At 31.3% G+C, this 25,174-nt stretch overlaps 1 protein-coding gene across 1 annotated transcript in view; it reads left to right on the top strand.

Moving 5' to 3' along the window:
- The first annotated feature begins 5,615 nt into the window (after window positions 1–5,615).
- Window positions 5,616–25,174, top strand: part of LOC127698957 (uncharacterized) — a 33,992-nt gene continuing 14,433 nt past the window's right edge. Inside the window, exons 1-6 of the mRNA XM_052202737.1 lie at window positions 5,616–5,686; window positions 10,337–10,391; window positions 11,949–12,194; window positions 19,570–19,628; window positions 22,425–22,583; window positions 24,655–24,820. Coding sequence (XP_052058697.1) covers window positions 11,952–12,194; window positions 19,570–19,628; window positions 22,425–22,583; window positions 24,655–24,820 — 627 coding nt within the window. The 5' untranslated portion in view covers window positions 5,616–5,686; window positions 10,337–10,391; window positions 11,949–11,951. The remainder of the gene's footprint in view (window positions 5,687–10,336; window positions 10,392–11,948; window positions 12,195–19,569; window positions 19,629–22,424; window positions 22,584–24,654; window positions 24,821–25,174) is intronic.

Raw genomic sequence — 25,174 nt, 5'->3', positions numbered from 1 at the left:
ATGATGAAATTGATGTAGAAACCCACAAACAGAAGATGATCAGAATTACATTTATACTGCTGAGCAGTGTTCTCTCCTCAAATTTTAAATAGCATCCTAGAAAATAGCAAAATCTTTAGATTACCAACTTCACAATCCTATTTATGGTTCCTTATGCTTAGATCAAAATGAAAAACCTGATCAAAACATTATTCTAAACAGGCTCACTGTAAATTCAAACTCTTCTTTTAACAATCAGAATGATCCTCTTGCTGATCACATATATATGAGATGCAGGAAATTGGGAATACAATATGAACATCCAGCTAATTTAGAAAGTAAAAATAATTCAACAAACAGAAAGTGTTGTTTGCAATATTAAATAAAAAAACCAGCTACAATTAACTTTTAGATATTGATGAAAAAGATATTCCAAATCCTCCACCTTTTCATGAAAATCAACAATAAATTAATTTAATAAAGTTATGGATTGTATAACAGTATTCATAGTTTTGAAATTAAACAAATGTCTTATTGTTTTAAATTTTGTAAAATTTGCAAAGAAAGAAAAATGGATTTGAAAATGGCACAAGATTATGAATTTAAGCATTGTCATTTAGATAAATCACCAATAAATTTATTTTCAGCAGAAAACAGTATGGACAATAAGGGTGCAACCATTTAGCTTCAAAAGGGTAAAAGGGGGGGGTATGGTTTTTTGTTTGAGTTAGATTTTTTTTCACACAAAGGGCTTCAACGATTTCAATCAAAATTATTTGGTCAAAAATTAACACTAGAAGGTATGGGGATAATCTGGATTCAGAATATTTTTTTGTCCTCTGCTTGATTAGAATTTTTTTTTTCATCAATTTGGGAATCCGAATATTTTTGAAGAAAAAAAAACATACTCCATCCTGCCTTTTGAAGTTCAATGATCGTTCCCTTAACATTTTCCATCTGAACTTATTATTTTATTTAAGACAAAAACTATATGTAGGACATTCGTCCTGTACATGCATGAAATATTTGCCACTGGACGTTAAGCAAACCAACAATCAATCAATATGTAGAACATAGTCTTGGTAAGCTGGCATTCAAGGTAGCGCCTTCCTCATATTAATATGCCAGCTTTAGCTGGCACTTATGGTAGAAGCATCGAATTGGAATAAAGAACGATAACTCTCTCTACATGATCAATCTAAAAAGTTTCGTCACTCTCGTTAAATCTCGTACGATTTTTTTTTTTTAAAATTCGAAGTTGATCAAGTCAAGTTATCTAACTCTTAAAATATTTTTTTTTCTTTTTTTTCCTTATATTTATTAAATAAATATTGTATTCTTGCTTGGCTCCAAATATAAAGTCAATTCTTCAAATAATGAAAACGAAATTAGCATTGGAATATCCGTCAGGACATTGTCAGGACATTAGTTTAACCCTTATATTTTTAATGGCTGCCAGATTCTCGTTTAATCGCGATCTTAAAAAAACCGGGACAAAACGGAATAAATTCGATGTTAAATACGACATGAATTTTTATTTGTTTTCAAAAACAAGAATTTAGAAATTTTAGTAACTTGTGTAGTTTATTTAAATTTTATTGTACCACGGAAATAACCGAATTTTGGACAACAACATCTTACGTCATGTTTGATCGTCTGCTTCATCTTTCCATTATCAGTGACAAATTTCCTAAATAACCACAGGTACTTCATTTAAAAGTTACAATATCATGATATCATAATTTATGATAACATTTGTAGTGTAAAAGTTCCGTCCAGCCATGACAGAAAAACCCTCTGCAAGCAATAAATTTCGGGAGAAACGTAGCCGGACAGCCGGTGGTAGTAAAATCCGGTGCTCTGCCTCTGGTTGACCACGACTACTATTATTCATCTGCTACAGAATTTCCCATATCAAGTTACAGTGATAATGAAGTTGGTTATACTGTTGAATGTGATCACGGTTATTCCTGTAGCTCACAGACAAATGCAGGTGAAATTCTAGTCCAAATAATTATGACGTCTTGCAAGACCTTGCAAGGCTATTTTATTTTTTTTTCTCGTAGGAAGGTGTCACAGAAAAAAAATAAAATAGCCTTGCAAGACGTCAAAATTATTTGAACTAGTGAAATTTAAAACTTAACAAAAGTTTTAAACAAATGAAATATATTCAAATCGGTATCTGTAGACTGTACTTCCTTTGACAAACTCTCAACAAATCTTGTCATTAATTATGACATCTACCTTAAACAGTCCCAGGAGATGGAGACTGTTTTTTTTCACTCTCTAAGTTTAATCATAAAACAGCTGTAAAAGGAGACTTTAGTCTGAGTGATACATTTATAGGTACATATATATTGTATGCACCCATATTGTCCAAAATAGGATTTTATGGGAAGATGGAGTTATGATAACCCATGTTAATACCCTGACTTTTGATAGGTATAGAGCATGTTACTTGGAAGGATGTGGGCTACATCCTTTGAAATTCAAGCTGCCGACACATTATTTGGATGCAATATATTAAAATAATTGCCTCCTGCAGTCGCCTGTATATTTTATGCGTCAGTTTAAACCTGATCAAAACATTTTCCCTCTACTGAATACTTTTATCAGGTGCACATTTCAACCTATTAAAGCAATAAACACTTATGGCTATAACGTCACAGTTCCCAAATTGCACCGAGTACCCAATTTGCACCTATTCAGCAAAAATAACTGCGGAAATCTTACAAGTTTTCTTTGAGACTAAACAATTTGTATTGTTATGATTTGACATTATACATGTCTTTCAACATCGGTTAATATATTTAAATATACACAAATCGTTCACAATGAGAATATATCAACAGATGTAGATTTAGCATATAAAAAACACCAAAAATTTTATGTCAGTTGAAATCAAACATATTTTAATTTTGGACCCTTCAAACTTTAATATGGACTAATTTGAAAACAGGTATCAGGCGAGCCCGAACATTTCTATTCAGCAGCAGTCTCCAACTACATATCTCCTTAATTTTATATGATAGTCCCACAAAAATGTTGAAAAATTATGTGTACATTTAATTTTTTTTCTAGATTCTCTCATGTCATACATGTGAAAGCGGTACCTTTTTGGTCACTATTTATGTGTTGCGTCTAAATATGAATTGTAACACTTTGTAGTGACTGACCAGGTCAAACAAATACTTCTCAAGAAACATGCAGAGAAAGAAGACAACTTGGAACAGCACCAGCCATGCCAAACTATGCATGAATAAAAACTCAGATCGGAATAGCATGGACGATATGTTAGTTATATGTCCTTGTGAATAGTAAGGAAAGCTATCAATAACTCTGCAGATAACGCAATTTTATCAGGTTTATCGTACATTTTCTATTCAAATTTTCACACAATCAGTGAATCGTTCAAAAAGGCTAAACTAACTTTTTATTACTGAAAGTTTCAAACAATGACAAGTGTTTCATTCATGAAATAACTCATGCGTTTCTACGAAAAAAAAATCATGTGCAATTTTGTGAATTAAAGGGAAAGAAGATCCTTTTGCGGTGCACTCGCGCATGTCAATTGCGAACTGACCCAATATATTTTCTTTATCATGACCAGTTCAATGATACTGACGTCGACATTATCAAGAAGTACACATCAAAGGAAAAATGCACAAATTACCGATAAAATAATTTACACACCCTGTTTCGTGTGTATCTCCTGCCATATCAGTATTTGTTGCATTTATATATAAATGAGAAATAATTTCAATGTAAAAATGGTAAATTTCTGGAGAAAAAACCCAAATATTATGGAAAAAACAACCCCAAAATATTGTTTTTGACCACTGACTCCTAAACTGTTGGTACCATATGATAACCCCCAAAATCAATTCTAACCTTCCTTTTGTGTATTGAAGTTAAACCTTCTGGTACAATTTCATACATTGTCATAGAGATCCATTTACTTAAACTAAAGTTATTGTCCGGAAACCAACTGTGTCTTCGGACAACAACAGCGACATGATTGCATTACTCGAAAGCATATTTTTGACATATTCCCCATTTCCATTCTGAATTTTATTTTGCCGTTGTATAAAAACTTGAAAAGTAAGCTAATAAACTGTGACAAAATGCAAAAATGACATAAAACTGACTCTGAATTAGTACATGAAATTGATGTAGAAACCTACAAACAGAAGATGATCAGGAATACATTTATACTGCTGAGCAGTGTCCACCCCTCAAATTTTAAATAGCATCCTAGAAAATAGCAAAATCTTTAGATTATCAACTTAACAATCCTATTTATGGTTCCTTATGCAGAAGTTATGCTTAGATCAAAATGAAAAACCTGATCAAAACATTATTCTTAACAGGCTCACTGTAAATTCAAACTCTTCTTTTAACAATCAGAATGATCCTCTTGCTGATCACATATATATGAGATGCAGGAAACTGGGAATACAATATGAACATCCAGCTAATTTAGAAAGTAAAAATAATTCAACAAACAGAAAGCGTTGTTTGCATTACTAAATAAAAAAAAAACAGCTACAACTTTTAGATATTGATGAAAAAGAAATTCCAAATCCTCCACCTTTTCATGAAAATCAACAAAAAATGAATTTAATAAAGTTATCGATTGTATAACAGTATTTAATAAAGTTATCGATTGTATAACAGTATTTAATAAAGTTATCGATTGTATAACAGTATTCATAGTTTTGAAATTAAACAAATGTCTTAATTATTGTTTTAAATTTTGTAAAATTTGCAAAGAAAGAAAAATGGATTTGAAAATGGAACAAGATAATGAATTTAAGCATTGTCATTTAGATAAATCACCAATAAATTTATTTTCAGCAGAAAACAATATGGACAATAAGGGTTTCAAAAGGGGGGGGGGGGGGGGGTATGGTTTTTTGTTTGAGTTAGATTTTTTTTCACGCAAAGGGCTTCAACGCTTTCAATCAAAATTATTTGGTCAAAAATTAACACTAGAAGGTATGGGGATAATCTGGATTCAGAATATTTGTTTGTCCTCTGCTTGATTAGAATATTTTTTTTTCATCAATTTGGGAATCAGAATATTTTTGAAGAAAAAAAAACATACTCCATCCTGCCTTTTGAAGTTCAATGATCGTTCCCTTAACATTTTCCATCCGAACTTATTATTTTATTTTAGACAAAAACTATATGTAGAACATTCGTCCTGAATATGCATGAAATATTTGCCACTGGATGTTAAGCAAACCAACAATCAATCAATATGTAGGACATAGTCTTGGTAAGCTGGCATTCAAGGTAGTGCCTTCCTCATATTACAAATAGACAGGAAATAATAAAAAAAAAATAAAAAAAACATTGATTAACAAAATTTTAATCTGCTAACCGAGTCTCTGTGCTTGAAATAGAAAAGGGTAGATATTTTAAAATCCCTATATATAGATACTTCTGATATTAAATAATGTCCCAGATCGGCCGTTTCTGTTATCAGTTTTGTATTGCCAATATTCGCTTATTTTGCACAGTTATTCTTTATACTGTTGCACCCCATTATTCTGTTTTATTTTGCCATCATTTCTCCGTAAACCCAATCCAGACCTTGGTAAGATGGGTTTTAGTATTATCATTGAGAGATACAGACACGTACCGAAAAATGTATTGTAAACAAACCAAGTCTCCAGAATGATTATGAAAAACAAATATTACGGTAAATCATAATTTTCAAAATAGAAATTTGTGACAATTCTGTAAAATGAATCTCGTACAAATGGAACAGTTTATCTGAAACCACTGTAACTGCAAATTCATCAGATTTTTATAACCATGGAGTGGGTGTGGGACTGGGTGTTTACACCTCGAAAATTTCCTTAGTACAGGCATGTGCAAAAGGAACATAGAAAACTTTTAAGACCTGGCAGTACCTATATAGACAATAGACAATATTTATAAGCACAAACACATTTATTAAATGGTTATGACATACAGTATAGTACAATTGAAATAATAAATATATATTCAAAAGTTAAATACATTGATAAGATGTGGCATATTATTGCCAATGAGACCATATCCACCAGAGACCAAATGACATTTAGGTTAGCATGGTTAGCAACTAAAGGTTACTGTATGGCCTTCAACAATGAGCAAAACCCATTTTGCATAGCAAGCTATGAAAGGCCCCAAAATGACAAATGTAAAACAATTCAAACGGGAGAACTAACAGACTGATTTATATTACAATAAGAATATAATCAAAAAACAAATATGATTTACATCAAGAAAAGACAACCACTGAATTACAGGCTCCTGACTTGGGAAAGGCACATAGAGAATGTTGTTCAATAAACCTCATATGGTAAAAATTTAGATGTGCTATCACATTTGTAATCATTTATCTACAGGGACAGCTAATTTTCACACCAAAAAGGTTTTAAGTAATTTGTGGTAACGAAATCCTTGACTTCAGTAATACATAGATAATGTTCATTGAAATCCAAATCATAACTACAGTTACAATGAGTTGGAGTATACAAACACCATAAGATGGGGCCAAAGGAACATCACTGTCCAAAAAAGGAAAATTAACAATAGGAAAGAAAATATTTTAAATTATATCTTATCATACCTGTATGTTGTACACAGGTTAAAAAAATTATAAAGTGCTATAAAGACTCATTTTGTTCAAAATCCCACTTCAACCTGGCAGTTGTGAAAAGTGAGCAGGCACTGTATGTCTGGTAAATGGATGAGGTACACATAAAATAAGAACATATTTTAAGCCCAAACGTGTATCTCCCTAATATGCAGGGCCTTATGGAGTGTTATATATTGTAATATACCAAGAAGCAGATTTATTAACTTAAGCAATCAACATGCAGCTACATTTGTAGCATAAATTTGACCTGGAATTGAATTTTGCCGATATACACAGGACTGCTGTACTTTAAAGGCCTGGAGAGTACACTGAATTTAGATGAAATACAAAACCAATTATTCTGACCTGACTCAATATTTGAAGGACAACTTCTTGTTAAGAGAATACTGACTAGGATCACAGGTTAGCAATACTAAAACAGAAAATTTTGGACTGTGAGATCAATTTTTGTTTTAGTGCTAACACAGTATGGGAGAATGTTTTGTGTACTTCAATAGATAGTTTTCAATTGAGGTAATATGAGTTGGAGCTATTTCCCTTTAGGTGTCAACTGCCAGGTTCCTAAAATAGACATGATAGTTGCACATTGGTATAGAATGCTCACACCCATAGCCAGAGGTTTCTGAGGAACCGCCCCAAAAAACTAAAAATGATAGTAAAAGACTATTAAATTTGAGATTGAGATTAAAGTCAAACTCCAATTTAACCCCCCCTTAGAGGAATCCTGGCTACAGGCCTGATGCTTATCAAAAGAGAGGCTAAGGATACCAAAGGGACATTGAAACTCATAAGTCGAAAATAAACTGACAACGCCATGGCTAAAAAAGAAAAAGACAAACGGACAAACAACAGTATGCAAATCAATGATAAAGATTCTCAAACAATAAAGTAAAACCATTGTTCCTCCTAAGACTTGTTATATTTTTTAATCTTCTGCAATAAAACAATTGAACCAATAACAACTAAACTTGCCAAGGATGATCCTTAGGCTATCTGAAATAAAGTAATGAAAGTTGTATTTTTGTCCCCAGCAACCAACCTACATGGCCACTATGGCTGAATATGATAGAAAAATCAAAATATGGGTGAAATGTAAATAATTTTTGATTGAAAGCAAATGTTTGATGAAGAAAAAATGCTCAGAATGTCAAGATCTTCCTACATTTCATTTCAATAATATTTGTCAGATGAAGGCTAAAGGATGTAAATGCCCAAAAATAAGATTTTAAATCAATTTAAGCATTTTTAACACTCTTATTGATTATAAAAGTAAGGAGATGTGGTATAATTGCCAGGCAACAACTATCCACCATAGTTTAAAAGTCCAAGACAGAAATTGCAGACAGCAAAATGAACAGTGAGGGATATTTTTTTGAAAAAATGTCTTTTAAATAGCGCAGTTCTAAAGTGATGTTTTTTTCAATGAGGAGATTACTTGAAGAAGGGGGAAGATAAGTTGATGATGGTGGTGCAACATCATAAAACAGATTAAGTCAGGTCAAGATTAAACCCCAAAAAGCTGAAAACCCTAGTCAAAGGGAAAATTTTGATAGTTGTAAAAATGTGCTAAATATCCGTCAAAATATTTAGATAACTTCCTATTACAGTTGCACATGTAACCCTCTAATAATACATATGATTTTTATGAACTCTAAGTATTTCTTGATTTTATCTTGAAAACATATAAACAGCAGAATTTTATAGACAAGATTATTTGCAAAAAATTGCAAATGAATATTAATTGGTGATTCTTGGTGCCTCCAGTTCGTGATATAAAATAATCATAATATCACCAATTCATTTTTGGTGATCAGTCTATTCAAATTGTATTTCAGGTTAAAATGTACTTTTACACATCAAATAAGCATTGTAACATTGTCAAATTGTCAGTTTTAGTTACTAAAAACATAAGAGATAAAATGGTTAATAGATTATGATATTTTATAGCAATAAAAAAATGTTTGTAAATCAATTTTAAAGAAAAGTTGAATATTTTTGCCACATGATAGTTTAAGACATACATGTACCCTACAAAGTTGTCTGTTCATTTTGCATGCATTCACAAGCATGCATTCATTTGGTTAACAATATTCATTCAATAATATTTCAGAAAATAAAGGAGATTTAAAAAAAAAAATGTATTCAAGTTCTACACTTATATCCTAGTTTTGTGACATACGGTAACTTGACCTTTTCATTTTATTCAAATAATGATGCTTTTACTCAAACAAAAGGTATGAAAAACTAATTCATTATAATTAGTGATATTTAAGCTTTAATTAAATAATTTTAGGTAAAATATCAAAGTTCTAAAAATTAAGATGATATGTTATGATTGCAAATGTGACAAGTTCACAACTATCCACTAAAAAAAGACTAAGGACATGGATGTAAAACTACAGTCATGTACATTGTACACAGTCTTCAACAATGAGCAACACCCAATACCATATAATAATAAGCTTTAAAAAGTTTGGGGGAAAAAAAATGGTATATATTATGTAGGATATATGATCTCTTATAACTTCCCTGGACTGTTTATAATTCGAAAAAGTCATGTTTTTTATCAAAATAAAGTGTAAATAAAAAAAATGGGAAATAAAAAAAAATAAGTGACAGCTTATTACAGTCAGCTTGAAAATTAAGATGAAAGTTTTGTAGATAATTTTTAAGTCTAAGAAGATTTCACATATTGACCAGTATTTCCTTTCCCTTTATAAAAATAATTCACATACATGTATATACAAATTTTTATTAAATTTTAATAGTTATTTAGACAGAGTCTTATGAGAATCTACTCTTCTTGGTTAATAACTAGCTAAAAGCAATATTTGTCTGAATCTTTCTTTGTACATCTAGTTTCAGAATACAAAGATGTACAATGCAGAAGATTTATTTAAGATCACATTATAAAATTACTAAGTCAATAAGTGAATGATGCAACTTTTTTCAGAATTTTTTAATTTTTGGAAATCAAAACTGCTTCACTTCTTTATCAAAGTTCTTTCAAAGAAAGTATATTTTTTCAAGTTTCTTTATAGACTATTATTTTAGTTTACCAATATAAAAATTTTGTTAATCAGGAATCTAGAAACAATGATATTTTGATGAGATTTATTATGATTCCTCTGGTTATGTATCTATGATCATGATTACGGAAAGTTATGAATAATTGAACAACATTTATTTGTTTTACAGCAGACAATATATTGTAAATCAATAAAAAATCTTGATGAAAGCTTCTTATACTTTTATGTATTCTTATTATTGAATAGTTGTATGGTTGTTTTTGATTCACAGCTGTTACATGGATAAAATTGATATTTTATATTGATCTTTCACAAATTTTACTCTGCCATGATCTTTAAAAATGTGTGATTTATTGCTTTCTTGAAGTTTATAATTAAGTTCAGTGACATTCTTTTGGAAAAAATACAGATTTATTTAACAGTGTTTTTGTATGAAGGACATTTTAATATCTTGAAGAGCCTCAAGCTTTATTTTTATTTTTATTTTTATCTGTATTTATTAATTTGGTAAGTTGTAAATTGAAAGATAACCTTTTTCATAGATATTTTTATCATTTCTTTGAGTTACACGTAATGAACTAATGATATGAAATGACAATCTCCTTTATTCTCATCACTTTATGTTTGTTTTCACATTTAACATTTCACATTTTACATAATTTATTTCTTGTAGATTTTACAATAGCAAGATGTAAAATGGAAATTTTTTGAGAAGGAACAGCTTGTTGGTAAGTTAACAACATTTAACCGACAATACTATACCATTCATGCATGTGGTGTTCATTATTGGTGTCTTTGTTTATCCTTTTTTGGGGTTTTTCTTTTTAAAAGTAGAGTGTTGGTAGCTGTGGTCTTTGTATTGTGAAGTAGTTTTGACAATTCCTATTATCCCTTTATATGTACTACATGTATATACAACAGTGTAAAAAACTGGTTTTGGATTTTCAATTATTTGTGTCTCAAGTAACACTGAAGAGACATTAATTGTCAAATGCGCAACTGGTGCAGTAAAATTGGTACAGTTAATGTTATTTAAAAAAATAATTTTCAATTATGACTTAGCTGGTGAATTCTGAGATTTATAGAAAAATACTGAAATAGAGTATCTCTTTTAATGTAAATGTAATTATATAATCACAGCTGCATTAATATACAGATATAGAATCTAGTCAGTTATATAATTTCTTTATGAGCAAAAAACAAAAAAATATTGCATGCTTGAATTTGGAACCAAATGTGTTTGTGTAACAGTCACTTGGTTGAGATATAGGAACTTCCCAAGTAGTTGTTGAGATATAGGAACTTCCCAAGTAGTTGTTGAGATATAGGAACTTCCCAAGTAGTTGTTGAGATATAGGAACTTCCCAAGTAGTTGTTGAGATATAGGAACTTCCCAAGTAGTTAATTCTTGAGTATTGATATGATTTGTTTGATTCTTTTACCATACATTGCTTAAGATTCACAAAGTTCCGTTAGCAGAAATAGTTGATGTAATAATTTTCTTGCAGCTGTTTAATTAAAATTTTACAAAGAGGTATATAGTGTAGGTGTTGAAATATATTTTACTGAATAAATTATAGATTAAAATCAAGAGAGATTTGAGAGTAATATGAATCTGTAAACAAAAAAAAATGCCATGGCCAAATTGTTTTTACACTTTACAGGAATGATGATTGCAAGCAGTTTATTAAAAGTCCTCATTTCTTGTACATTTGGTACTCACTATGTACCACATAGGTTCCCATGGAACTTTATATACAGACTTCAGGTGCATTGCATTTATAAAGAATCATTGTTTCAAACTGATCAGGTGGCAAACATAGGGATAGTAATGCTTCATAGTAATACTTCACAGCTTCCATTACCTAGTGATTGACTTTCTATTTGTTAATGTTTTGATTTTATATTCATTCGTCAACCAAAGAATGTGTAGGAAAAGATCGCTAGTTCATTTGCAATTTATTGATAATAGCATGTTATTTTATAAAGATATAAAGAAGTTATTGATAAATATGTAAAAATAGTACCACATCAGTTGATGCCATGTCTCAACCTTGTAGTAAGGTGTGAACTCTTTACAACATAGTTAAAGACCTTCCAGCAACTGTGATGATAAAGAGCTGCAGGAATGCTTGTACTATTTTTCTTTTAATATATGGGTAATTTCTTAGTATATGTATTTCATGGGATTTTGTCTTATAAGCATAGACCCATATGTTTTCTATTTCTTCTACCTCTAATGTGATGTATTGACAGCTACTCCTAATGTTTCTTATTCTTTGTAGGTAATGGCTGGTGTGGTTTATGAATATCTATCATTTGTGGCCAATGATGTGATTTTCTTCAGTGACGATGTTCAAACAACAACAATAGCTGTAGCCATAGCTAGTTCTTTATGTTGTTCTATAGTATGGGCAGTTTTTCATATCATAAATGTGGTGCAGCCTTCCAAAGGAACAGTGAAAGCCAAATCAGCAACTCTATCTATTTATGCTGGTAAAATTCATCCTTCAAGGAAATATTGTCGACCAGTGAGTTTTTTTAGTCAAATGGTTTAATTAACTTTTTTGTATGTTGTCATGCTTGAAAAAAATAATGGTACAGCCATGTAAAAAATTAGAGGTTGAAAACAGGTAAAAAGTTTTACTGATTTTCTAAACAACTACAATTTTGAAGGGTTTTAATCTGTTGTCAAAGTTTGTTCTCATATATATTAAATGAGATATATTCTCTATTTTAACAAAATGTTTCATAACTGAGTTGATCGAAAAAAGGTGTTTTTATTCAATTTGTTGTAACATCTTTTGAAAGTTATAAATTTTTAAAGTATGCATGTATAAAAAATTTACTGTATGCAACTTTGATTAATAAGTATTTGCATCAAATTTTCATTTCAAATTCTCAACACCTATTTATAGTTCAGTTTCTTGTATATTCCTCCATTAATTGTGGAGCACTACCCATAGGGTATGATTTTAGCAACTATATACACCTTAGAACATAAGGAAACATTTAATTATGTACAGATGACTGAATTTAGGCAATAATAATTACTAAAAATTAATATTATAACTAATTCATAGGATTGTCATCATAAAATTTTATAAAAATAATATTCATAATTTGCTGAAGTGTAAGAATAAGTTAAGTAAGAACTGGATATATTTACAAATAAGAATTTAGAATTTAAGTGGTCTTAAATTAAACTTTCTTATAATTGTTAGTTAAAGGTGCTATACGTACATCAGAATTTATAATGAGAAGGTTATTTTATAGGACTTATGTAAAAGGGTTGGGGTTTAGAACAATTCATCATATATACATAAGTTTTCCTTCACAGTTTAAAGTTACCTTATTTCGGATCTTATCATTATTCTTTAAAGGTAACTGGATATCTTAAAACTTTGCAAAATTTTTTATTTAATTTAGGCCCTAATACGTCATAAAATAGTAAGATGGTAAAGTAGGGAACTATTTTATTTTAAAAAGTTTACTTATACTGTACTTGTGTTCAAGTTTTTAATCCTTTTTGTGCGCAGCATGTGCATCTCGTAGCACATATTTCTAGCCAGAGTTTCAATGTTTTCATACACAGTTGAGTAACAGTTTATGTCCTTGCTAGTACAGTCCATTATGAGCTGTAGTAAATTCCCTTCTTGTATGATCTTCTTGTATGTTGAGGTATCAATTTCATCCATTGTCTGTTCTATTTTTGAGCAATATTTAGATCTTATTTGCTCCAATTCTTTGCAGCGTAGAATAAAATGTTCTAGATCTTCATTTTCCTGTTCACAGATTGTACATATCGGGTTAACTTTCGGATCGAACTTAGCTCTTTTGGCTTGTAATATGTACGTTTGAGTACTTATTCTTGCTTTTATTTCTCCTGCCTTTACATCTTTACTATTGTTTTTTACGCTTTTCCATATATTGTGTGCTTCATTTAATGGATTGTTCTGTATCTCTATGTATTTAAGTGATGTTTTTTCCATTTTTTCATAATGACATTCATTTTTCCAGTATTCCTTGATCTTTATTCCTACTAGTCTTTTCCATTCGATTTTCTTAAGTGGTTTTTCTATGTAGTAACTACTAGATTTCAAATTGTATTTTGATAGAGTTTTTTCCACTCCGTTGATAAAGTCTTTTCCTCTTTGGTCTGAGAATGCTATTTGTCGACGCAGAATTTCACATTCTATGGTTCCTGAATTTCGAACAATATTCATGAAGAAGGTAAGTAGATTTTTGTCTAATGTGATGGCAATAGGTTCTGCTCCTAACAGGGTATAGACAGCCATATTTGCTGTATTATTTGGAAGCCCTTGAATTTGTCGGAGGATTTTTCTCTCTGCCAGTTCTAGCATATCCTTTTCTTTTGCAAGTAAGTTCATCACCTCAAGTCCGTAGATGCTTCTTGGTACTGCATATGTTCTCCATAGCTTGTATGCGACCATGGGTGAGAATCCCCTTCTGACATGTAAACCGGCTCCGAGAAGGCTGTATATTGTTGCCCTGCCGGTTCTTATTCTTTCAGAGATATTTGCCCGGTTTTGTTCGTTTCTTTTGATACCTAGGTGTTTGGTTTCATTGGTTATATTGATGTCATCGTCTTCGAATTGCAGTGTTGTTATGTTTGAGCCTTTTGTATTATATAAAACCGCTTCAGATTTAGTTGGATTGATTTTAACTAGATCTCTGCTTGTATGGTGCTGTACTATGTCTAATATTCCTTGTGCGTCTGCAGTACTATTTGCCAGGACAGCAATGTCATCGGCACATGTGGGTGCAGGGACTTGTATATTACCAATACATGCTCCAAGTCCACTTTTTTAAATGCTATCCAGTATGACGTTGTTGTAGCATTTATATAGCGTTGTAGATAGTTTTGCACCTTGTTGAATTCCTTGTAACACCATTACATCTTCTGTACATTGACCTTCCCATTTGACCTTAATGCTCATGCCTTTATACAAGTTTCTCAGCAGTATCCAGAGTTTTCCTTTTATTCCATAATGGTACAACTTGTTGAATAGTATTTCATGGTTTAGTTTGTCAAATGCTTTTTCTGCATCAAGAGTTATTAAAATCATCAGTATCTTTAATTTCTTACTTTCTTCGATTGCTTCTGATGTGAGGAAAGCTGCGCATAGTGATGATACTCCTTCTGTAAAGCCTCTTTGCAAGGAGTTTTGTATGTTATTAAATACAGAGTCAACTCTATCCTTCAGTATACTTTTGTAATATTTTTGCAAAGGTTTTAGTCACAGTTATTCCTCTATAGCTAGATGGTAATGTTTTGTCTTTTTCTTTCTTTAGGATTGGTTTAAGAATCCCTGTCTTTAGGAAGATTGGTACATCCAGATATGTTAAAATTAAATTTAGCAAATGTACTATAAAGGGAGTTAACTCATCCATCCCATATTTGTAGTGTTCTGCCGAAATTCCATCCTCATCTGGTGCTTTTCCTGCTTTAAGTTTTTCTATAGCTTTATTAACCTCCTTTACATTGACATGATCAATGCCTTGACCTTTTTCCCTTTCTATGGATTCTATTATATTGTTTTGTATTTCTACAAGCTCTAGCTTTTCAGTGTCAAAATTTTCTTCTAATGTTGGCGTAGCTAGTTGTTGGAAATGTTCTTGCCAAATGTTCATTATGCTTGGTCCATCTTCTGCAGTCTTTTCATTCAGTTTCAGTATCTTGGTGTTAGTAAGTGGTGTTTTTCTTTGCATGTTAATAAGCTTGTAAAAAAGTTTTGTGTCTGCATTTGAAGCTTTCATAATTTTTCCCGCTGTTGATTCTCTCTGAGAGGCATAAGCTTGTCTTTGTGCTTTTCGAAGTATTCTTTTTGCAGCTGTCATTTTGATTTTGAGCTCGTTACTTCTTTCTTGGGGTGCTCCATGTTGCCTCCATACTTTATATGCATTTTTTGATTGCTTTGATGCCTTTTCTATTTGTTCATTCCATATCGCCTTTCCCTTTGATTTGATTTTGATTTTTCTTCTATACTTTGGGATTGCCGCTTCTCCGGCTTTATGTAGCAATTTTTCTAGATTTCTTATATCTTGCTCAATGATTCCTTTTGATTTTTGCATGAGGTTTGGTAGATCTTTATTGATGATTTCCTTATAAATTTGATGGTCACAGTCAGTCCATTTAGGTTTTGCTATGATAGTTGTTGCTTTTTCCCTTACTTTTTTCAGTTGGCTATTCAGTGTCAGAATAACAGGTACATGGTCCGAGGTATTCTCTGGGTCAGTGTCAAGGACATCAATTTGTCTGATTTTATTTATTATTTCCGAGTTACTTTTGAAGAGGAAGTAATCAATTTGTCCTTTCGATTTACCATTCTGGTGATAAAATGTTTCTTTTAATGGGCATTTCTCAGTATTTCCTATACATTTTTCCTTGCAGAAAGTTTGTAGAATTTTATCATGAGGTGTAGAGCTTCTAGGGAGTGACCCGTTCATGTCTCCACATACTATAATTTCGTGTGTATCTTTATATTTCTCTATCATTTCATCAATTTGAGCCAAAGTGTCTTTGTATTCGATATCTGCATTTTTGTTATCTGATGGCATATATACATTTATAAGACATATTGGTTTGTCTCCTTGCTGAATATGTATGGCTTGTATTCTATTTCCACCGTCTATCAGTTTCTTTATATTTCATTAATTTCTTTTTTCCAGATTATGGCTACTCCACCATATCCTCTTTTCATTGATACGTTGAAATCAGGGTCGTCATTATCGTCAACGCTTTTAGCTATGTATCCGCTATTTTCAGCAACTTCAGCTATGATTTTCTTTTCCGCATTGAAGAGCCAGTGTTCTTGAATGCATAACACCTGTACATCCCTTAACAAGTTTTTGATATAGAGAGCGTTTGACTTCACATTTTGTACATTGAGTGTACCTATAATGATATCCTCCCTTTTATCTTGTTTGATCGGCCGCTGCCTAAAAAATTATTTGGTTTCTTTCTATTCCCATTTTCTTTTGTTTCTAGATTGTCAGCCTGAACTAGTCCCTTTAGATGCTTAGGACCACCAACATTAACCCCCCTTTGAGAGGGAAACTTCTGATGGCAGTCCGCTTCCAGCGGGGCGTCCCCAGTAGAAGCCGTTGTTATAAGACCAGTTCTGGAAGTGACTTCTACTTGATGGTTTACTTCTGTATGGGTTTTATCTTCATCATTTTTGGCGGTAGTCAAAGCAGCTGAATTTGTTAGATTGATGTTCATTCTAGCTTCTTCTGTTGGTTCTTTATCTACTTGGTTGATATTATCAGCCTGATTTGTTTGTTGTTGTAGTTGATTTTGTCTTTCAATTTCTTCTGCCTGACTTTGTTTAGCTATTACTGGCATGTTTGTTCTTTGGTCATAGAATCTTTTATTGATGTTTCTTTGACTTTGTTCCTTTCTGTTTGTCTGTTGTTGACTATATCCTTGGTGGTAATTTATATTTTGTGGTATAGGTTGTGGAGCTATCCTATATTGCTGTCTGTATAAATGTGCATTTTGTATCATGTTAGTGTTGATACTGTCAGTTGGTATACCTCTATAGCCAGTGTAATAGTGGCTGCTTAGGCCATTTGCAGGTATAGCCTGTATTCTGCTATTGTGGTACATTGGCGTTTGTATATGGCCATGATTTATTCTGCTCTGCTCTGTTGGTATCTGGCTATAGTGTGGAGGTGCCAAATGATTCATGAATAGTGGATTGGCTTGATTAGGAATCCTGGATTGCTGATTTGTTAGCTGTATGCCAGTATGCTGATCACTCATTTGGTGTTGGTTTGTGTTCCTAGTATTATCCATATTCTGGTTATAAGGATAATATTCATGACTTCCTGGTCTTTGCCACATTCTTAGTTCTGTCTGTAGTTCCATTATTTGCAGTTTATTTCTTAATTCATTCATTTCCATTTGATGTTTAATTCTTGGGTCTCTATTTTCCATTTCTAGCCTGAAGTTGTTCAGCATCATATCTACTTTGTTTATAGTCTGCTCCTGCGAGTTGTTACTACAGTTACAATTTGGTTGATAGGATTTTAAATTACCTTTGTCAATGGTGCTTTCTTCTGTTTGCATCCTAAGTAGATTGATTGTATTTCTATAGTCTCTATTGGTATCTTCCATTATGACTAGTCTTGCTCTGCATTGTGCTAATTGATCTTCCAGCTGTTGAGTAGTTTCATTTATATTTTTGCACTTATATTGCCTTTTCGGTTTTGCTTTCATGTTTTTTGGCTCATCTACATTTTCTATTTGTTCATTTCTGCCATTCTGTAATATTTGGTTAGGCTGTTTGTATGTAGCCATTTTGTTCATTTCTAATTCTTCTGTGTTTGCATTTCCTGCTTCTTCCTTCGTAACATCATTTCTAGTTGGACAGTCTTTAGATGTATTGTCTGGCACGTTTTTGAATATATGGGCCATTTCACTATATTCCTTTGTCGAGCCTTGTTCTTCTAGACTTACTTTTGGTATTGTTTCTTCTGTATCTATAATTGAGTTATTGCTTCTCATTGATATATTAACCATGACCATGTCCATAATAGAGCAGCTCCTACATGAATACTGTTCTTCTTCAGTTTGGCTTATCCTTACAGGATCAATGTTTTCACATATGAAACAGTTGGCCGCATGCAATACAGTCTATGGATATTTCTGGTTTTGCTGTCTGATTGCATATGTCACAGTAGTTTTGTATAGTAGACATGCTGACTGCACTTGTGTCCGGATTTGGTGTTGGTTCATCTTCTGAACATTCAATGGCTCTATTCCAGTTACTTAGAAGTTCTTCGTCAGTATTTTGTATACATTCTGCCCCTTTGGATACTAGTATTCTATTACTGTGGTTGGTTTTAGGCTGATGATCTGTTGTTTTTACAAGTGACTCATTCTGTTTTGCTCTTATTTCTATATCGGCTTCATTTCTCTTGATTATGTTTATCTGTTCCTCTATCTGTTTGTTATATATCTTATAGTTCCCTCTTGATTTCATTCTTTCTTTTATATCTTCAATGTGTGTCAGGAAGTGTTCCATACCTTGGCCATTAACCTCTACCTTTGATGTAGTATGGAATAAATTGATACGATAGAGTTGTCTGTTACTACTTCTATTTCTGACCGAATGTGATGTTCTGATGCATAGCTCTTGATTATCATGCTGGTGTTTTGGCAAGAGCTTGTATGTAGAGTGTTGTTCAAAGTATATGTCTATTTCCCCCTTTATAATTTCATAAGCAGCTGCTGATAGCTCTAGGATGTAGTTTTGATGTTTCTGCTCAAAACATAACATAACATAAAAAATGCAAAATTTGCTTATACATGTAGATGAATTTGTGTATCTAATGGCCTTTTCACTTATTAAATGCATTGCTTGATCATGGCAATAGTCTGCAGGTTATTTTAACCATTAACCATTATTAAAGTCACAACATGCATAACCTGGCTAGTTATTATATTTTGCATATTCATAGATAAGTAAAACAATTGAAAAAAAATCTTGTCTCATAGTCAAATATTGAATTGTAAAAAGAAACACACAGAACTGAAATAAAACTTCAAGTTTGAATTTGTTTCCAAAGTTTGACATGGTAAGGAAATTTAAGGTCAACTGCTTTGAACAACTGAAGAAGTAATAATCCAAGGTTTGAAAGATTTTGAGTTGTTGCCCTCATTGATCTTGATATTATGGAGATACATGTAGATAGTCTTAACATTTATTAGAATTTATATGAAATATTCCTTTTATATGCTGAAAATCTTTGACCTCCTTTGAACATTTGGTGTTATTCAACTAAATGTATTATATATATTTTCTGCTGTTTAACTATTGCCTTGTCTTTGGATATTGTATTGTAAGTGTAGAATACATATCATATTTTTGTATATAGGTATGTCTAGATGGTTCAGTCACACTACAGACAGATGAAGTTGAGGTGCCATGTGTAAGGTTTGTGTCATGTACAAAATTTTTCATTTTATTTTAACACTCAAGCTCATACAATTACAATACATATATGTTTGATAGATTCCATTATTTTGATTGACAGACAGCAATCAAGAGGCATTCAAAAATTATTTTTTATTATCCCACAAAATGCAACTTCTATGACTGCATGCGCTCGCCCTGCCAACTTTACAACAATGTGTAGGAAAACAAACGAAAGACTTTAACACAGAATTTCAAGGTTATAGCATAAAATTTATGTAATAACAAGAATTGTATGCTTCGTTTTTGTAATTTTATAGAGTTCTAAATGTGCTGCCTGTACATAGATTTTAAAATCATGAAACAGGTTTCAGGTGACTATAATGTTCAAGAAATTCTTGAAGCAATGCATGCATATATTCTAAACTAAATAAGTCAGATGTGCTGTTTTTTACCATATAGTAGGAATATATAATGAATCATTGACAAAACAATGAATCATTCATAGATTGTTGATCAAAAACAATTGCTGCTTATTACCTATCAGGTTTTAGTGCCAAAGTTTACTGATTGTGACCTTGAAAAATAAGAAATACATACTCAAGGATGTTGAGGTAAACATCTGTATAATAAATAAGATAATGGAGTGATGTTTAATTGTCATTTATATTTTCCATGCATACTCCCTTCCAGTTTAAATCCTACTTTTATTATTTGATACATTTATTTCTATTCTGAATAGTTTTCTTTCAGAATTGGTTTTCCCTTTGCAATTCCCCAATTTCTCAGGATATTTGTCATGCATATGGAAAAGCTTTTGGTGAATTAGAGTGCAGGAGTCGGTTTCACAAAAAAAGTTACGACTAAGCTTGATCTTAAGTCATGGACAATTCAGTATACTTACGATCAATTGTAGTCATTTTTTTTTTGTGAAACCGACTCCAGGAAGACAATTATTTAACAGCATAAAAGTTACTGTATATATGGGTTAAATAAAAGATTTTCTTTTATTTAAGTCTATGCACACATGTTTTATGACATTCAGTTATATTAAAACATATTGACCTTTTTTGTTTAATTTGAAGTATTACATGACTAAGTACATGCATGAAATGCTTTTGCGCATCATATAAAATGTCCTTCAGTCAGCACTTTTACATCTTAATAAAATTACAACAAGTACCATTTAATTCCTAAATACAAATGAAACGGTTTACAAATTTTCTTTCACTTGTCATTTAAATATGAGCTATTTTAATATTTAGTAGGTATTGAAATCAATATAATTTTAGTGTAAGTTTGCTTCAGGTGACTGTTCTACAGATCTATCTGACTAGTTTTTTTTTACCTTTTTTTTTTTTTTTGGACAAAAACTATAGACGATAGAAAGAAATTGAAAGCAGAGCAAATTATCAGCAATACAAGATCAACAAAAAAGAAATTTTAGTCATGAATTATATTCTAGTCTACAATGTCATTTCCATGGAGAATATTTGGACCCGCCCCCTCAGTCATGGCCTATTGACTTTGAAACTTTTGTGCTAAGTTTACATGTATTAGTTTGTGATTAGATCAGTTTAAGATGAACTGCTAATGTTAAGTCAATGATATTTAGTATGCAAATGTATTGGCATTTGCAAGTATCGTTTCCATGGAGATTATATAGCCCCACCCCTGATCATGGTTCATTGACTTTGAAACTTTTACATAGTTTACAAGTTAATGTTTGTGTTTAGGTTTGTTTAAAGGGAACGACTTATAATAAGTCAATGGTATTTGGTATGCAGTTGTATTAGCATTGGCACATCTCATTTAATGGAGATTGTTTATCCATGTACCTTCAGTTATGGTTCATGGACTTTGAATATTTGCATAACTTACATGTTAAAGTATTGCTATTTTAATTTCAACATTTGCATTATCAAAATTACAAAAAGGCGAGACATATCTCTGTGATAACAGTTTATCTTTAAAAATTGTCATTTTCTAATATTTTTATATTAGCTGGATTTCATTAAGCATTTTAAAATGAATACAATAAAAGTTTGTGTTTTTATGCATATATTATATAGAACATTTTAACCATTCTTACATTTAAAAGAAATTTTGAGGACTTTTCTATTTTTTAGATTTAAATAATGGATTTAGTCATTTGTTACGACATCATTATCAGAAAAATGGTATCAATGGGAAACTTGACGTTCATTTTTGTTTGACAGTTATCTCCCCTGCAACTTATGAACTCCCTTCTAACATTTGAAAAATACAATACTTACAGTTTAAGCAATATATTTTTTTTTACCTTTTTTTTATTTGGTAATGTATTTCAAAGTCATACGTTACTACATTATCATTACAAAACTGGAACCAATGGAACATTGAAACTTCATTATTGTGTTTACAGTTATCTCCCCTACAACTGTATTAACTCGCATTTAAAATATTTGAAAATAACAAAACTTACAGTTATTTTTTTTTGTTTTTTTTGTTTTTTGTTTGTTTGTTTGTTAAATCATCAAGGGCCTCAACTTTGGAACATTAGAATTGAAATAGTAAAAAATTATACTCCCTTTGAAAGTGGTCAATAAAATTCTATTTAAATTTTAAATCAATCTGACACTATGATTCTATATATATGTTAATCTTTTCAAATAACAGACAGACAAATCTTAAAAACATGTATTTTAATTAATATACAACTCCAACTCTGCTGGAAAAGGTTATAAAAAGATTAAGGAAAACTTTAAAAATATTACAGATTAGTTCATTTGTATCTATTTCAATAATTCATCGTGATATTTGTTAATGCTATTCCAGATGTGGAAAGTACTATGCTGATGCCAACTGTAGATTTGTAACCTGTAAACAGTGTTGTTTTTCTGTTACTGCTTGTAACTTCCATCGCCTCAATAAAGATATTAAAGGTCGTCAGTACAGGTCAGATGGTCAACAACAACTCCAAGAGATTGATCTAAGGTACAGTGTTAATATGTTGAGTATGGAATTGAGAATGGAAATGGGGAATGTGTCACAGAGACGGCAAACCGACCAAAGAGCAGAAAACAACTTAAAGCCATGAATGGGTCTTCAACGCAACGAGAAAATCCTGCACCTGGAGGCGGGCTTCAGCTGTCCCCTAAACAATAATGTATACAAGTTTAGCGAAATGGACATCACACTAAACTCCCAAACATAGAAATGAACCAAAATTAAAAATGAATACAATGCATGTTTATATGACCTTTTTTCTTGTTATTTTGAATTGTAAGCATAAATTGTAAGCTTTTTACTTAACATTTAATGGTCACATATAATGTATTTAAAAGATATAAGATTGTACTGTCTTCTCTTTTCAATATCTGCAGATTCCTCTCTTCTTTTTGTAATCAATTCTGAATTTCTGACAATTAAACACTATGGGCTAATTTGTTGCAGCCAAAACTCAGTTTAGTATTTAGGTTCTTGAATGGTTTATTGTTGATTTAAAATTGGTTTCAGTTTACCAGTTATGAAAAAAATCAAAAGTTCTGATAATGGTTTGTTAAAATTATTCAACCATACAAGGAGGATTGATTAGTTTAGGAAGCTCGTTCAAGTTTTCAAGAAACATAAGGAAAACCAGTTTCAGTTTGGAACTAAATAGGAATGAATTTGTCAGGACAAATAGAAGGTTTATCAAACCTACCAGAAACTTAACAACTGGTCACTGATGATTATTATAAGAATTTCACTCAAGTGCAAAAAATCATAAGTGTTTTGAAACTTCCCTTCCTTTTCATAAAATTTTAATCATTATGTGTCATGGTCCCTTATTGGTGATTATTTAATTCTGCAAAATAGCTACAAAATATACTAAAGTATTTAATAAAAGACAAAAGTGAACCAATGCCTGGTAAACCTTCAATATGATAAAAAAGTGGATACCTCAAGTATGCAGGGTTGATGTGTTTTAACACATAAAATGTAGAATATCTTATAACAGCAAGACAATAATAGGGATTACTGCAGTAATTTAATGTGATTGACATGTTTAGATGCCTCGGAAACCATCATCAGGATAAAAACAATACAGAAAATTGCACTTTAGTACAAAATTTAAGTTATAATTTACACGTCCCAATGTTACCATGATGAGTAATAGAAATAGAAAGTAAAAAATACCGGTAGCTATAAAGATAAACTTTAAAAAAAATGTTAGATAAAATGTTTGTTGAAATTATTTTGCCAGAGTCGATTATTTGCTAAAAAATAAATAAATAAGGAGAATGAATGTCTCCTTTCATAATGTAATATATTTTTTACCCAAATTTGGAGAACACTTGACTTGAAATTCTGAATCATTTTGACTGGCTCACTCAAACAGAGGTACCTCTTCCAGTCAGGTTGGGTATTTTGTGAAGTATATAATCAGTTATTGTCAGACTGTGCACAATTTGTGTTAGATATATTTTTTTCCCAAAATTTGAGAACACTTGACTTTAAATTCTGTACCATTTTGACTTGCTCACTTAAACAGAGGTACCTCTTCCAGTCAGGTTGGGTATATTATGAAGTGTTGGGTCAACATAGGTTTTGGAAAATTTCAACTGTGTGTCTGATCATTTTTATAAACAAATTTACAAGTTGTAGGGTACTGGTGGTGGTATTTTGATATGAGTATTTCAGGAAGCATATCTCTTTCACATCAATAATAAAATAAGTTAAAGGAAGCCAATTTAACATTTAATTTGCCATAAATTGTTTAGAGATAAATCATCATATCTTCTATTTTTCCCTTGGACTCGTTCCTGTTTAAGATGGTTCAGCTTGTTGAATGACCTAGCAATTGAGGAAGGGTCCAATGTGTGTCATTTATGCAGATGGCAGAAAATATATAATGTTGAAGGCTTTCGTAAAAACAATTTTTACATATCAAAAATGTTTATTATTTTTTATAACCTTTTACACAATGAAAGTTGTCTAGTTTTTAAATAAATATTTTTTACAACAAACTTCCATATTTATGTGTGTTATTTCATTGAAAGTGACAGGTATACTTTTTTTTCAGTCAGTGTCAAATACAGCAGTGTCCAGAAAGACTTGGATTTGTTGGTGCTCAGCTTACTTTACTTAATCTTGCTCAGAATAAACTTACTAACTTACCTTCAGAAATTGGATGTTTGAGAGGCCTTACAGATTTGTTTATTGACCACAATAATATAACTATCATACCAGTAAGTCACATTATTTTTTATTTGTAGATTCAGGAAAAAACTTTTGTGAGAGATGATTTAAATGATAAATTTAAAATGGGACATAGCCACCTTGCCTGATGGTGATAGATGTAACCCTAAAAAAACATATTTTAAAGAAAAGTATACCAGTGTTTTGTCACAATTTGACAAAACCTGTAAAAATCACTGGTGAAATAGTATACCACCGCATCATGTGAAAGATGTCCTTTTTTTCCCCGTGTGAGTTATTTTGAAATATATTTTTCTTTCTCATCAAACCCTGCGATCTGAATTTAAAAATTTTACACTTTGTGTATTCTACTTTATTCATCTGATTATTCAGTGTGAACTTAC

This window comes from Mytilus californianus, unplaced genomic scaffold (genome assembly GCF_021869535.1).
Source record: "Mytilus californianus isolate M0D057914Y unplaced genomic scaffold, xbMytCali1.0.p SCAF_4, whole genome shotgun sequence".
Classification (NCBI taxonomy): domain Eukaryota; kingdom Metazoa; phylum Mollusca; class Bivalvia; order Mytilida; family Mytilidae; genus Mytilus; species Mytilus californianus.
This window is presented reverse-complemented; position numbering and strand designations above follow the sequence as displayed.